The 16,165-nt window shown below is 40.3% G+C and overlaps 1 protein-coding gene across 1 annotated transcript in view; it reads right to left on the minus strand.

Moving 5' to 3' along the window:
• The window catches only part of FRY (FRY microtubule binding protein), a 271,904-nt gene that overhangs the window by 131,059 nt on the left and 124,680 nt on the right, over nucleotides 1-16,165 (minus strand). Inside the window, exons 16-18 of the mRNA XM_023208778.1 lie at nucleotides 15,004-15,136; nucleotides 10,663-10,770; nucleotides 891-1,149 (exon numbers count right to left, since the gene is read on the minus strand). Of these exons, the coding sequence (XP_023064546.1) occupies nucleotides 891-1,149; nucleotides 10,663-10,770; nucleotides 15,004-15,136 (500 nt within the window). The remainder of the gene's footprint in view (nucleotides 1-890; nucleotides 1,150-10,662; nucleotides 10,771-15,003; nucleotides 15,137-16,165) is intronic.

The raw sequence follows: 16,165 nt of genomic DNA on the forward strand, positions 1-16,165 counted from the left end.
ACATCCACACCTACATCCACATCCACACCTACATCCACATCCACACCCACATCCACATCCACACCTACATCCACATCCACACTCACATCCACACCCACATCCACATCCACATCCCTATCCACATCCATATCACAGCCATATGTATATCCACATCCACATCCTATCTACATCTACACCCACACCCACACCCACATCTGCACCTACATCCACACCCACATCCACACCCACATCCACATCCACATCCACACCCACACTCCCATCCACATCCAGCTCTAAGTCCCTGGACTGTAGTCATTTGCTCTTACAAACAGATTTGCAATCATGCTTCTCTGAAAAAAACAATTTCTATTCCCTAAGTGACCTTGTGACTGTTCACAAGTCTAACCTGATGTGGAATACCATGCTCTGAGTTTCTTGGTCACGGTTGATGCCCGTGGAGGAACTAAGGCCCACCACCAGACAGGAAGTTCCTAGGTGGCTGGAAGTAAGAATTCTAAAGGTTCTGGACTGCCTCTCATTCACATATATAGTGCCTAAAAGAATATAAATTCAGCCGGGCATGGTGGCTCACACCTGTAATCCCACCACTCTGGGAGGCCGAGGCGGGAGGATCACTTGAGGTTGGGAGTTCGAGACCAGCCTGGCCAAGATGGCAAAACCCCAATCTCTGCTAAAAATACAAAAATTAGCTGGGTGTGATGGCATGCACCTGTAATCCCAGCTACTCGGGAGGCTGAGGCATGAGAATCACTTGAACCGGGAGGCAGACGTTGCAGTGAGCCGAGATCATGCCACTGCACTCCAGCCTGGGCAATAGAGTGAGACTGTCCCACCCCACAACACCAACAACTAAAAAGAATATAAATTCATGGGTAAAGTGTGAAAATCACCTCCGAATTTCTGATTTTGTTGGCTTGTTCATAGACTTTCCCTTGTGTCTGTATGACTAGTTTCCACTGGGTGAGCAGCTGCAGCAGCAACTTCAGGGACGAATCAAGGAGTGTGTGATGCATATCATTTACTTCCCGGAGCAGGAAGTTGGTGAAGCCAAATAGTACATCTTCTCTCCAATCTGAGAAGTCAACAAGTAAACCCTGAAGAGAATTTTGTGCAATATGTCGCAATTCATCATCCATATGAATAGAGAGCCTGTGAAATGAATAAAAGACAATAAAATCATTTACTTTATTAACTGGTCTTCTAGAGCTAAGAAGGAACATCTATTAATATATATCTCTTCTACTTGAGTCTGAAAATGGGTTTCCCTTATTTTTTGCTTAGTAAATGACTTACATAAATACTTTTTAAAAACTTCTAATTTGGCCAGGCATGGTGGCTCACACCTGCAATCCCAGCACTTTGGGAGGCTGAGGTGGGACAATTGCCTGAACTCAGGAGTTCGAGGCCAGCTTGGCCAACATGGTGAAACCCCATCTCTACTAAAAATACAAAAATTAGCTAGGCATGGTGGCACATGCCTGTAGTCCCAGGTACTTGGGAGGCTAGGCAGGAGAATCGCTTGAAACCGGGAGGCAGAGTTTGTGGTGAGCCAACATCGTGCCACTGCACTCCAGCCTGGGCAACAGAGTGAAACTCCATCTCAAAAAAACAAAACAAAACAGAACAAACTTCTAATTTTAGAATTACTGAAGCGTTGCAAAGATAATACAGGGTTTTCTGATATAGTGTTCTTCCGGCCTCCCATAATGTTAACATCTTATATAACCATGGTACATTTAGCAAAATTAAGAACTTAATATTGGGAAGAAGCTATTAACTTTACTTAAATTTCACCAGTTTTCCAATGATGTCCTTTTTCTGTTTCAAAATGCAATCCAAGACATCACACTGCATTTAGCTGTACTGTATATGAACACTTTTTAATACATCACTGGCTACAGAATAAATTAGTATCAAATCCTATTTTTAAGGATGAGGAACCTGAGTACTAGAGAAGCTAAAGGACTCATCCACAAGCTCAGTATAAATGAGCAATCGGCGTAAGGCCAGTGGTCCTAAATCAGTTTTGCTCCTTGGGATATTTGGCAATGTCTGGAGACATTTCTGGCTGCACACCTTGGGATGTGGTACAGGCATCTCTCCAGTGGGTAGAAGCTAGGGATGTTGCTAAACACCCTATAATGCACAGGACAGTTCCCTGTGACAAACAATTTTCTGGCCCAAAATGTCGATAGTGCCAAGGCTGAGAAATTTTGAGTGAGTTAACAGAATTCTAGTGTATCTGTGGTTTAATCTAGAACAACACAATAATATTAAATCTTGACATTGGTAGGATGGATTATTGCTAACCTATTGCTTTACACATTCTTTCATTTATTTAATAAGCAAAGGCTTTTAAGAGACACCTTCATAAGATTCAGTCATTATACCCTGTGTACAGCACTTAGGATATTGAGTTTGGTGTGGCTGTGTCTATTGGGTGAGGTGCCTGCAAGAGCGAGGTGTGAGACAGTGCTGGAGAGGAAGCAGATGCAGCTCACTGAAGGGTCTTTGGGCCACCTAGGGAGACAACACAGCAGGGAAGGGGTTCAGAGTGTGTGCTCTGGAATCAGAATGCCTGGATCAGTGTCTTGCCTCTGTCACTTATTAGCTATGTGACTTCAGGCTAGTCACTTAATCTCTAAGCCTCAGATTGGTGAAATGGGGGTACTAACTGTAACTGCATTCCATAAACCTGTTGTGAGGGTCACTGAATTACCCATGTGCAATGTTTAGCACTGCACAGATCACAGAGTAGGCACTCAGTAATGTTATATTAGAAGAAAATGAATTGTATCCTGAAAGTTATAGGGAAATAAACATAATTAGATTCACTCTTGAGAAAAGAGAGTCACGCAGGAAACGGAGAATGCCTTGCAGAAGAAACAAGGCACAGGCCACCTAAGAGGTCACTGCAGTGACTTAAGCAACAAGTGGTGACGGCCTGACCAAAGCAGAGAAGTGTGGTAGGGCAAGGGCAGATGGAGGTCAAAGACATTTAAAAGATAGAGTTTCCAGGACTCAGTAGCCTGCAGGTGTTCAGTGTCAGACAAGAACGTGGCTGAGTCGATGGAGGCTCCATACCCAGGGCAGATATTATCCCCAACAAACAGAAGACAATGTTGCAGCCCAGAGTGGTTAATGAATTTGCTCAAAATTAACAAAGGGAAGAGCCAGGAATTCAATCTAGGACTTCTAATCTTTAATCCAAAATACTTCCCACAAAACAAGCCTGGCACAAGTTACCCTAGTTGTCACTCTCAAATAGATAGTATTTCAAAAGCTTGATAAGATAAGCAAACTCTTGTCTTATTTTCTAAAGCTTAAAGTATACCAGTTGTTCCAGTCTGACAATATAAACTAGGTAAAGAGTTCTTTAGTTCACAGATTTACACTGAGTCAGGGAATATATTTTCTGTTTCAAAAGCATGCAAAGTTCTAAACAGACCCTGAGAAGGAAGAGCTAAGCTAATTTTTCAGGGACGTCTTATACAATTAAATCTACAAAGCAGTTTCCCTACCTCATGTGGGTGGGCCTCATTTGACCAGCTGCAGGCCTGACTAGAACAAAAGATTGGACTCCCCTGAGCAAAAGAGAATTCTACCACCTTTAGACTTCATCTGCAACATTGGTTCTTCCTGGTTCTACAGCAGACTGCATTTGGATTCAAACTGGAAACTTGGCTCTTCTGAATCGCCAGCCTGCCGGCCTTCAGACGAGAATGGCAGCGCTGGCTTTCCTGCATCTCCAGCTTGCTGGCCACCCATGAAGATTTTGGACCTGCCAGTCTCCATAACTACATGAGCCAATTCCTTACAATAAATCTCTTTCTCTATATATACATCTTATTTTTTCTGTTTCTCTCTGGAGAATTCTAACACAAACTTCAATATATAGATAAATAAAACTTGAGTCACTCTGGTTAAAGCTGGGGGTAAACGGCTGGAAGCCCACCCATTTGGGGAGAACACACTCCTTCACTGGCCAAGCAGCTGAGTCATCTCTGCAGTCCATAGTTTGAAAACACTAGTTTATGAAAAGCACTTGAAGTCATTTCCCCATCTTATGTTTATTATTCTAATTTACTATATTTAGACCTGTCTATGGTCCTGAAGGTCTTAGAAAATAAGCTTCCATAGATAACAAGCCACCATTTTTAGGACAGGTAATAGTTTAGTAACCAGGAATTGCAGACACTACATAAATGTTAACTGATAGTAATGAAAGTGGTCACAATTTTGTGTCTCCCACAAAATTCATATGTTGAAGTCCTAACTCCTAGTACCTTACAATGTGACCTTATTTGGAAATGAGGTCATTGCAGACGTAATTAGCTAAGTGAAGAAGAGGTTGTGGGCCCCTAATCCAATATGACTGGTGTCCTTATAAGAAGCACACTTTTGTAGACAGACAAACACACGTGAATAATGCCATTTGAAGATAAAGGCAGACATTAGGGTGATGCTTCTACAAGCAAGGGATGTCAAAGAGTGCCAGCAAACTACCAGAAGCCAGGTGAGAGGCTTGGAGCAGATTCCCTCTCATAGTCTTGAGCAGGACACAACCCTGCTGACACCTTGATCTTGGACCTCTAGCCTCCAGAACTATGAGAGAATAAATTTTTGGTGTTTAGGCCACTCATTTTTTGACACTTTGTTATGGCAGCACTAGCAAACCAACATAATCATGAAACCCGGCAAGAACCAAGGACGAAAGCCATGTCACGGTCTATTTTCACGAAGCCTTTAAGTAAGGGCCAACACTTCCAGCTTTCCAAATGAGATTGACTCTTCATCTAACTTTGCTCTCACGCACAATCTGCAATCTAGAATCTGTTTTAACTTCAAACCCACAATGCAGGGTCATTTTCAGGACTCTTGGAGCCCCAAGGCAGTGAGGTCCTTGCTATTCCTGGTCATGTCTCTTAAAATGACAGTATTTACCTACTCTACCAGTGAAAGGCTCAAAAATATTGAAAATATTTCCCCTGATGAAGACCAGGGAGGGGAAAGGGCTTCTGGGATAGAAGGCTCAGCTGCTTATAAAAGTGGAATGTTTGTAGAAGAAAAAGGCCCAGACTGCCACAGAACTGAGACTGAGAGTTTCCTCAGTCAAGACGAGTCTGTGGGTAGCAGGTGAGGGGTAAGGGGAAGAAGCTGTGAAAAGGACAAGGCTCCCTCCCTGTTGTCTGTCCCTTGAAGCGTATAAGCAGAGAGCTGCCTGTGAGATACAGTTGCCATCTCTTCCACTCAGTTCTTCCTCATTTTCACTTTTATTAGATTTTGACCAGATAATCAAGATCTTGTGAAACACATGGGATTTTACATTATAAAGCAGGAAAAAAAACCCAAAAACAACAACAGCTATCTAAAAGGGAAAAGAAGGGTTGGAGTTAAAAGAGAAAGATGTCCAGACATTCTGACTACCCAGGAAAGCAGCGTGGAGCTTGCCTGCGGATTTACAAATCCTATTACATCTCCTTCTCTAGCAAGGATGAGGGTGAGACAGCGGTTCCCCCAACTGGGCCATCTTGATAGAGAAACTAGACCAGGAAAGAAAGAACAGGTCTCAATTGCAAACTAAACAGGTGCAGTTATAATTTTAAAAACTGTCCTTTGAGAGAGTTTGGTGGCAGCAATTAAGAGAGAACAGAGAGACTTTAAGAGACAGCAACTCGTGAAGATATCTGGCTAGCTTGGGGAACTCGGGCTAAATTTCTGAGAAGCTGATTTGGTTCTCAGAAGCCTACAATAAAAGAAACCAGTCTTGCCAATACCAATTGCAGCTGCTCCTCCCAGGCAGCTGGGATCAGGAGCACCAAGCAGGCCTGGTGTGATTCTCACTGCTCATGTCAGAAAGCGAATGCACAGCTGTATTCTGCACAGGCCACCTGTGCCACTGCCAGTGGTCCTGGGCCCTGTCTGCAGTGATGGAGAACCAGTGAGTGGTGTGATCACAAGGGCACGTGCTGCTCAGACAAGGGTGCTACTGAACAAGTCAGGACATGTCATAAAATGGGGAAAAAATAGAACAAAGCTGCCTTCTTGGTTGGTCACATCAGAAACATGACTTTTAATGGAAAACACTTGCATAAGGTGAGCTCGGATTCTGATGGAATCACCTCAGTAGCTTTTAATAATGTTTTTTTACAGCGATGCAAGAAAGAAAAGGGGTGATTTCAAATTCACAAACCATATCCAGAAGAAAAGACAAATTAGGAGAAATATCCTCCTTTGAACTAGGCAAGATAAGCAAAAGTTTATTAGGAAGAAGTGCCCCACAATGTCACCAAGGGCAGTGGAGGAAGAAACACTGAAAGTGAAGCCCAGCAGACAAGGATTTCCAAAAGAAGGAGCTTGAGAGAGGTGGACTATTCACCACCAGGGTAGTTCACCAGAAGGGGTGGAAATTTCTTCTTGGAGGCTATTAAAGAATGAACCCCCATCTATTTATAGTGGTTCGAACTACATCTCAACTAAAATACAGAAATATGACTAAGGGAATTATTGAGGCAATACATACAATTGAGACGAGTTCTCTTTCAGCTACTCCAAACTAACCACTTTCCACAACACAGGCATATGTGGAAAAGGGAAAGCAGAATAAATATTTAATAATTTTTAGATACCCCAGAAGACTGTGGAATCTGTGTATGCATTATCTCAGAAGTTTCTACAAATAATAAGGAAACACCACACAAAATGTGTTTATTACTTTGCATAAAACCAATGACATTTGGAAAATTCTATAAATTTGGGAAATCAGATTTACCCTTCTGAAATTCAATGTCCTTATCTAAAAATAAGAATGAACATGTGCCCAGCTTATCTAACATAATGTATATGAAAGGCATTGTATAGCACGGTGTATGTTCTTTGAATGTGAAGATATCTGAAAATGATAAACTAACATTTGCTGAGAGCTTTGAAAGAGGAAGGCGAATACTGAACAGCAAGTCCTTGGTGCATGCAAGGTACTGCAGGAAGTGACAAGGACAGGAGCCTGTGGACTGCTAGCGAAAGCTCCCTCTTGTGGTCAAATGACAGAGCAGGAAACATCTAGGAGAGGAGAGCGAGAGAAAAAGATGGCGGCTGCCAGGGGAGACAGCTCCCCTTTCTGTCTGGAGAATCCTCAGGGATCCCGACAGCTGCACAGGTCAGGCTCTGCAGAGGATGGGAAGGAAGCACCCCCATGGGTCTTACCACGATGTCAGGAGGGCCTGTGAAGCTTCCATGGAGCCACATGGAAAGGTTCTCACACTTGGCTATTATGAGCTGCCTGAGCAATACATGTAAAGTAAGAAATCTAGTAGCTTGAAGAAGGCAGTTTTCCAGCTTCGTTGTATACACTGTTGTCATGTGCAACACACTAATGCATGTTTGAGGTGTGAGTGTCTGTGATATTCAGCCATTACTCAAAGGCAGCAAGGGCCTGAGGGCAGTTGTGTGCGACATACAGTTGAATCTCCTTACAGGGAACTGAGCTGGGAGGGACGGACAACCTGCATGAACACTGCCCTTATTTTACCAATTATGAAAAAAATAAAACAAGTTTTTAAGTAAAAAAAAGTACCACGGATGTGACTGTGAAGTGTCAGAAATAACAGGTCTTACCCCTCTCTGACTAGACCGTATATTATCTCAGGTCAATTGAATCTGAAGGCAACTGGACTGTGAGGGTCTAAAGTGACTGAAGACTTCTTGTGTGGCACTCGAAACCCACATTTATTGCTATTGAATTACTTCACTTTTGTCCTCTGACCCTCTCGAGGAGATCTGAAGAGGCTCATTTTCTCACAGGTTAATAGGACTCTATGTGCAGGTCGCTTACTCTAGTTATCCTTCCCCCCGAGGAGAACAGCCTCTGGCTTCTTTTGAAGCTTATTAAAAAGGTCCCTTCATGGATTTCCCATATAAGCCAGTCATTTTCTTGATTTCTCCCTAAGACTTAAACTCTCAGGAATATTTATTTGTTCTGTTCCCTCAGAAAAAAAAAAAAAGAAAGAAAGAAAAACAAAACAAAACAAAACAAAAAACAGCACCCATTGCTTTGGGCTTGGTAAGAATGTAACTAATAATAAACAGGATGCACTATAAATAGCACTAGCATTCCAACCACATCTGACAGAATTCCCTCCCAACACGCCTGGCACCAGGGTCTGGGGGTTTGGGCTTCACTGGATTGGGTTGTCAAGGTGATTCCAGAGGTAGGAGCCTCCCACTCAGACTTATGGCAAAATAGCATTAGAGACTTTACCAGAAAGAGAATACTTCATGCTGTTCAAAACACGTGGTACTTCAAAGGCTTTGGTGTATAAAATCACCAATTAGACTTCTATTGAATAAAGTGAACTTTCCTTCTACTTCAATTTAACTGAAAACTTTTTCCCTGCAGACGCCTCCTCTCTCTAACTACACGTCTTGTCATCTAGCCCTCTCAACAGTCCTAAGAGGTAGGCAGTCTCATTCCAATTTCACCAAAATTTTACCAAGGGAAAAGGATAGGCTTGAGGGTTAAATAATTTGCCCGGATCATGCAGGTAGTAAAATGGCAAAGGAATGTAGAGAAATGAAGTTCAGGCTTTTAGAGGATTGTTTTCTTCCGATTCTCTTGTCCTGCTTCCTCCATGTCTGTTGATGGTGGCCCTCTTTCTCCAGATGGTCATGAGGCCATGGAGAGGGGCTTTTCGCTCAGCCACCTGTGCTCTGAGGAAATACACATCTCCTGGTCATGCCGCCCTCTCCACTGCTGTCCACAGCAAACGGACAGGCTCTCCTTTATGTTTTCAGTAGCTCTAGCCCTTGTCTCACAGCTTTTCTCTATTCTCAGTCTCTGCCCTCATCCCGGGTGACTCAATATTAGCATGGATGACCCTTCCAGTCTTAGTTTCTCTTTCCCTCAGCTTCCCCCAGCCCCTAAATCATCATGTTCATTATTCTTTGGAAACCCACTCTTTGTTCCTCCACAGGTCTTCCCCTTGCCCTGAACTGGAAAGCCCTTTTTGATCCAGGCTTATTTTTTCCTGTTTCCCTCTGCTTTCCTGCTTCCAGGGAATGTGCTCTTCGCTCATATTCTGGTTGCTAGGTCTCAAAAGGTACACCCTAAGCGTGGACTGGAAAGAAGAAGGATCCACGGCTGGAAGGCTGCTGATGACAGCAGAACAGGCTACAGTCGTGGGTGACATTGGCAGCCAGAAGGTGGAAGGCTGTGGTCAGAGAGCACAACGGCTTGAAATCATGGTTTTCAAGGCAACAGACCTTCAGGAAGCCTTCACATCCAGCACTGTTCTTGTGCTAGTGGTGTCAGGAAGGAGGAAGGGAGTGGCTGTGTCCAAATGCAAATTAAAGAATGGAAAAGGGCAGTAGGTTCTAAAAGTTAGTACTAGATAGCAAGAGGTAATCAACAGAGGGGCCAAGCTGGCTGCCCACGTAAGAGAGGACCATGACCACAATAACCAGGAGACGTGGGGCTCCATGGGGACACTCAGAGCCTCAGGAGGCCACCAGATTATGTGCAGCCAGGTAGGGTGGGAGCTTGGGTTATTTATTTGAATATTGATGGGAAAGGTGCTCTCACAAGGTCAGAGAAAGTGAGTAAACTAGGCTATGCGTAATGCATCATTCATTCAGTCAGCATGACTATTTGTTATCCTTCTCCAGGCTTTTCTTTTATTCTACCATAATCAGATTATAGAGCCTAAATTGACATTTTTTGTCATCTTGTTCCCCAGCTTAAAACTTCATCAGTCCAAATGCCTCAACAAGTACTTAAGATTAGCTGAAAATCTACCTCTTCAGTCTTATTTCCATTTCCTTTCATCAGTGGGTTTGTAAACTATTTTCTCTTTTTTTCTCCCAAACCAATGATGACTTTTGTTCTTCCTCATTCCATCCATTCCATGTGTCTAATAATTTTGCTTTCCAAATTGCACTTAGGTTATGTCACTTTTGATTTTTAAATTAAAGACATGCATAACTGTCAACTGGAGCTCCAGATCAATGTGAGATAACTAAGCTTACTAAACTATAATAAGATAATTTCACTCAAAGAAAATAAATTTTAGGTTCTCATTGGATGGTGCATTGGGAGGGCGATAAATATGATTTTGGGCAGTTTTCTGAAGCACTATACTAAAACTAGTTTAGGATATCGACCACCTGCATTCTTGTCCCCCTGGGGGTCTGTGGGCCTCAGACTGGGTATCAGACTCCGAATGAACTCTTTTTTGGCCATACCCATTTCATTTCCTGGTTCTACCTCTGTGCCTTTGCTCATGTCTCTGCCTTTACCTTTTTGAACTCTACCTTCCCTTCAAGGGAAGTTCAAGTTCCACCTTCTCTCAAGAGTTATTTGTTGCCTTCCCCAGTCCACAGTAACCTCTTACCCATGAATCATGTATCATACATTTTTTGTGCCATTAGTTTGCACAACACAGGTTTGGGTTGTTAACGACCTTACGTGCTTATGTATTTGCTTCTAAGTTGGATTTTAAACCCCTTGAACACGGGAAAAATAATTTTTAAAAATGTGTTTTTTCCTGCCCATACACAGTACCTCATTTGGTAAATATTTGTCCATTGTAAACTACCATTCTATTTTTTTTTTCAGCAGTCATGACAAAGGATTGAAATTAATTTTGGTCAAACAATGTTCTCACCTACCTAGCCAGCAAGTCAATAAGTTCAAGTTTTGACATCCCATCAGGAAGCAGTCGAGGAATAGCAGCAACACAGGTCCTGAAAAGATCTATTTTTGGCTTTCTCTCACCCCTAGAATTAGAAGACGAAATTTTAAAATAGGTCAAAAAGCTGTGAAAATAAAAACAAAATGAATTAAGTACGTGAACAAAGACTAGAATCCATGCCTTCTGAGTCACAGCCTGGTGTTAGCTCCATGTTATTCTCAAATGTTTATGCCCTTTGTAGCCTGACCAGTTCTAATAAAACTTTAAGTAATTTAAATGTAAGACAGAAGTATACATCTGAAAAGAAAAATGCTGATATCAATAGTATTTTACCTTGAGTTTACCCTTTAGTTGGGTCTAGTCCAGTTGCATTTAAAACACCAGAATCACAGAAATGCCTAAGTACATCCACATAAAGAAATGTATTTCATTCATTCCTACATTCAGCATTTAAAAATGGAATATATATACATATATATGTGTGTGTGTGTGTGTGTATACATATATATATATGGAATGGTGCCTTTTGTAACTGTGATATCTAGCAGCTTCTCTCCCTGATGAGTTATGCTTCTCCCCTAGAGCCCTTTGTCCTGTTTTTAAAAAATTAAGTGCTTCCAAAATAAATCTTTCAAAATAAGTAAAATTCTGAAATGTATATAGTTGTGCACCCATTTCTGACTTTTAAAGTGATACTGATGGGCCTGACCTCTATGGAGATTTCCTTCTCTATTTTTAATTAATTTCTTGAGAATATGAATGTTTAATGATAATTAATGCCTTCTGCATTCTGTTGGAAAATGTGAAGGAGAAATATATATTTTGTGTTATTTCAATTTTTAGTTGTTTTAATAGGTAACTGTTTGATTTTTTTTTTTGAGACGGAGTCTCCCTCTGTCTCCCTGGCTGGAGTGCAGTGGCGCAATCTTGGCTCACTGCAACCTCCGCCTCCTGGGTTCACACCATTCTCCTGCCTCAGCCTCCTGAGTAGCTGGGACTACGGGCACCCGCCACCACGCCCGGCTAATTTTTTTTTTTTGTATTTTCAGTAGAGACGGGGTTTCACCGTGTTAGCCAGGATGGTCTCGATCTCCTGACCTCGTAATCCGCCCGTCTCAGCCTCCCAAAGTACTGGGATTACAGGCGTGAGCCACTGCGCCCGGCTAACTGTTTGATTTTTAACCACTTACTTTATCAATAACCTTTACGGAATAATTCAACTACCCACCAAAATCTTTCAAATGACCCAAGTGACAATATGTAACAGCATATCTAAAGCCTGATGACTTAGTCTTCTGAGCATAAATATAGAATCAGTACCAAATTAATGTGATCCTAGGACACAAGCACAATAATGAAAATGCAAAGTAGCATAAAAGTAATTCCTTTTTGGAACAGTAACTGTAGTCAGAATAGAAATGCAACTAGCAGAATCAATCCTCTGTAATCTAAAGATCATAATCAAACAGCAATTTTGGTCTGTAACACTACTTTTAATGTGCTTTTACAAGTTTGTTAAGAATGAATACAAAATTGTTTATATGAAAAATAAAACACATAATATGTTGTCTTCCAAAATAATCTGCTTTTGTGGGCAGTCATAAGGTTATTAAGAAAAAAATATTTTCTTAATAACCTTATGACTTTTGTCATCCATAGAACTTTTGCATGAGCTGTTGAGGACCCTGGAGAAGAGGAAGCAGTTGCACAGGGCTTTCCTATCAGCCAAGGAAAGAAATGTTTTCAGATGATATCCTCAATAGCTGTACAGTGTTAGAGCCTAGAGATCTCTTCTGATTGTTCAGTTGTAATAACACAGTGAGCAGTTTAAACAGTTCTACTAGTTTGCTCACCAGATGTCTTTAACAGCTGGGATTATTTTTATATCTGTCGGAAAACGGATGACCTTGCCTGGCCTGAAGTGTCAGGGCGAACTCTGCCAGACTTCCAAGATGATAAAACAAGCCTAGATTAGAAACTCATTGCTGCAGGATCTCCTCTTTCTACTGCAGTCTGCTGTCTGGCCTTTTATGGGAAGCATATAAATCCCCAAAATAACATAATTAAGAAAATTTATTAACAGATATCATAATTATTATTTCTTTACTTGTTATTTTCTTTCTTTCTTTTTTCATACTAGCATGAACCACAAAAGGGACAAGAAATAAAGACTGAGCAACACAGAATGTTCAATGTTCAAGTTCTTACCCTATGTAGGGCCTGGGAAAGTGGTGCACCAGCTTCAAATATCAACTCCAGTGACTGTTCCATTAGTGTTGTGTGGGCCTCCACCCTCTTCTCCTAAATGCTTATGTGATTCCCTAACATTTCTCTTCTCTTCTTCCCTTTTTTTTTTTGTTTGGAAATGAAGCAATGAATTATTTTCCACTAAGGAATCTGCCTTGAATTCTAGCACGAAAAATATTTCTAGCCCTATCTGGGGGTCTTAAGATGTTTGAATAGGAAAAAGTAAAGAAAAATCTTAGAAAAAGTTTGAAATATTGATTAAAACATAAATACTGATATAAATGATGAATTGATGGGTGCTGACGAGTTGATGGGTGCAGCACACCAACATGGCACATGTATACATATGTAACCTGCACGTTATGCACATGTACCCTAGAACTTAAAGTATAATAAAAAAAAAAAACATAAATAAAATGTTTACATTTAAACATGTACCTTTTTATGATTTTGAAAATATTGTTTTTGTCCTGAACCTATCTCATGATGCCTATTGATTACAAATATGGTTTTCCTTTAAAGCTCTTTTTTCTTTTTTGAGGAAACAACTATATGCATTTCTTTTTGTTTGTTTTTGAAACAGTTTCACTGTCACCCAGGCTGGAATGCAGTGTCCCAATCCTGGCTCACTGCAATCTCCGCTTCCTGGGTTCAAGCAATTCTCCTGCCTCAGCCTCCTGAGTAGCTGGGATTACCAGTGTGCGCCACTATGCCCGGCTAAGTTTTGTATTATTAGTAAAGATGGGGTTTCGCCATGTTGGCCAGGCTGGTCTTGAATTCTTGACCTCAAGCGGTCTGCCTGCCTTGGCCTCCCAAAGTGCTGAGCCACCGTGCCTGGCCTAATGCATTTCTTATATCTTCTACATTATAAATTGAAAATGGCTATAATATATGTAAGGAGTATGGAAAAATGAGGTCGAAAGTTTATTGATAATCTGGCAATTTGTGAGGTAAGAACTAGAACTGTAGATAATATTTTTAATGTTACCAATCTTGGTCAATATAAATTCTGCTATTATTTTGGTTGAAAAGTCTAAAGCAACATCATCTCATGCTATTTAAAATCGAGTAACTGGCGAGCTGCAGGATAATATGCACTGTATAATCCCACTTTTATGGGAAAAAAAGAGGTATGTATACACATACATTTATATTGACACAAGGAAAGGAATGGAAGGAATCACATTGAGCCAAGAAATGGCTGCAGATTTCATGTGGGGCTCTAAGGAGGCTTTTATTTTAACTTTAGATTCTACTAAATACATATTTAAAATAATTCTGCATTCTTGCCTTTGCTTTAATCATGAGTACATGTTACTATCACAATAAAAATGCACACCACGATATGAACCTCTCTATATAGGTAACAATCTTCAGATTAGTTCTGATATTTGCAGTCGAATATGATGGATGACAGAATAAATTTACCTAATTATATTTTTGGAAATGATGCCACAGCTATCAAATGTAATTTAATTCATAGCCCAACAACAAAGTCCAAACTCTCTTAAAATATAGAATTATAACCTAATCCTAGTTCCTGCCACAGTTAAACAAAAGCAGCAAATGCAAGTTCTAATTGTAAATCTAGATCTTCAGATTTTGGATAAGAATACTTGATTTGAATACATTCGAAGCTACGAATGCTTTCTTAAAATGCTTTCTGTGATGCAGTCTGTGATACAGTCGCACGGAAACTATGAAGTAGGAACTGTCATGAGATGTATACAGATGGAATGTCTGTAAATTTGGGATGTCACTATGTCACATGAGTTGTGATGGTGCCTGGGAACAAAATGCCATTTCTGAAAAACATGGACCAGTGAGTAATGGGCCTCATTTTCTAACTTACTGACCCAGCGATATTTGAGATATAAATAAAATAGATCAATCACAGATATGACCTTATTTTTATAGTTAATCAGATACTGTGAAAGTTTTTTTTAAACTATCGTTACTACTTTTTAGCACTCTAAGAAGATGAAAACAAAATACAGAATAAATGAGAATACTCTCGACTTGTGTCTTCTGGTTAATCTTTCATTGATAACTTAGTCTTTTCTGTACTCACGTGATCATGTCTTCTGGTTCTTTGTTTAACATCTGTACGTTAGTCAGCATCATACACCTTCCTACTTCTTTATCAAGGTGCCTTAAAATGTTGTCTACAGCTTTTCGTACTTGAGAGTAATATAAGGACATGCCTGAAAAACATGCATTATAGTTATACCTTCAACTGAATCTGTCAAAGGATATCCTGATTTATTCATCCTCTATAACATTTTTTACTGAAGACCTTAGGAGTCAATGACTTCCTTGAGCAAATGGGCTGTCTGATTCAACCTCATCTGCACAGCTTTTAGCATAGTGCCTTGCACTTCGTAGGTGTTCACCAGATAATCATTTAAATTCAATTTATAGGAATTCTAATATTCAATTGGAAGTATTTTCCAGAAGAGTTAAAATAATAAGAAAATACAAAATTCAAATTAAAGCAATTTGAATTTTAAAGTTTCTAGTTAGCATAAGAAAATTCACCATCATTAGTGATTATGTGAATAAAGAATAATTCTCATTTGGGGTTAGGACTTTAATAACTCCATATGACCCTCTGAAATATATATGTTAATTTTTTAGTAAAATAAAATAACTTCACATTATAAATTCAAAAATGAAGAAAAACATATTTTATCTATATTATTTTTATTGTTCTCATTACCTACACTGTCGATGTCCCACACTGGAAGATGAATGTGTATATGAATTATACAAACAAAAAGTAAATACCTTTGTATTTGAAATTTGTACCTTAGTGAAATAATTATTCATGATTATTTCTCATGCATTACATCTTTTTTATTTTTTATTTTTTTATTTTTTATTTTTTATTTTTTTGAGATGGAGTTTCACTCTTGTTGTCCAGGCTGGAGTGGAATGGTGCGATCTTGGCTCATTGCAACCTCCGCCTCCCAGGTTCAAGCAATTCTCCTGCCTCAGCCTCCCAAGTTGCTGGGATTACAGGCATGCACCACCATGCCCTGCTAATTTTGTATTTTTAGTAGAGACAGGGTTTCTCCATGTTGGTCAGGTTGGTCTCGAACTCCCAACCTCAGGTGGAGTTTCAGCCTCCCAAAGTGCTGGGATTACAGGCTTGAGCCACCGTGCCCAGCCTATTACATCTTTTAAAAGTCATTTAAACATTGCATAACTAAAGAGAAATATTTCAAAGCAAA

Source organism: Piliocolobus tephrosceles, chromosome X, assembly GCF_002776525.5.
Source record: "Piliocolobus tephrosceles isolate RC106 chromosome X, ASM277652v3, whole genome shotgun sequence".
NCBI classification, from domain to species: domain Eukaryota; kingdom Metazoa; phylum Chordata; class Mammalia; order Primates; family Cercopithecidae; genus Piliocolobus; species Piliocolobus tephrosceles.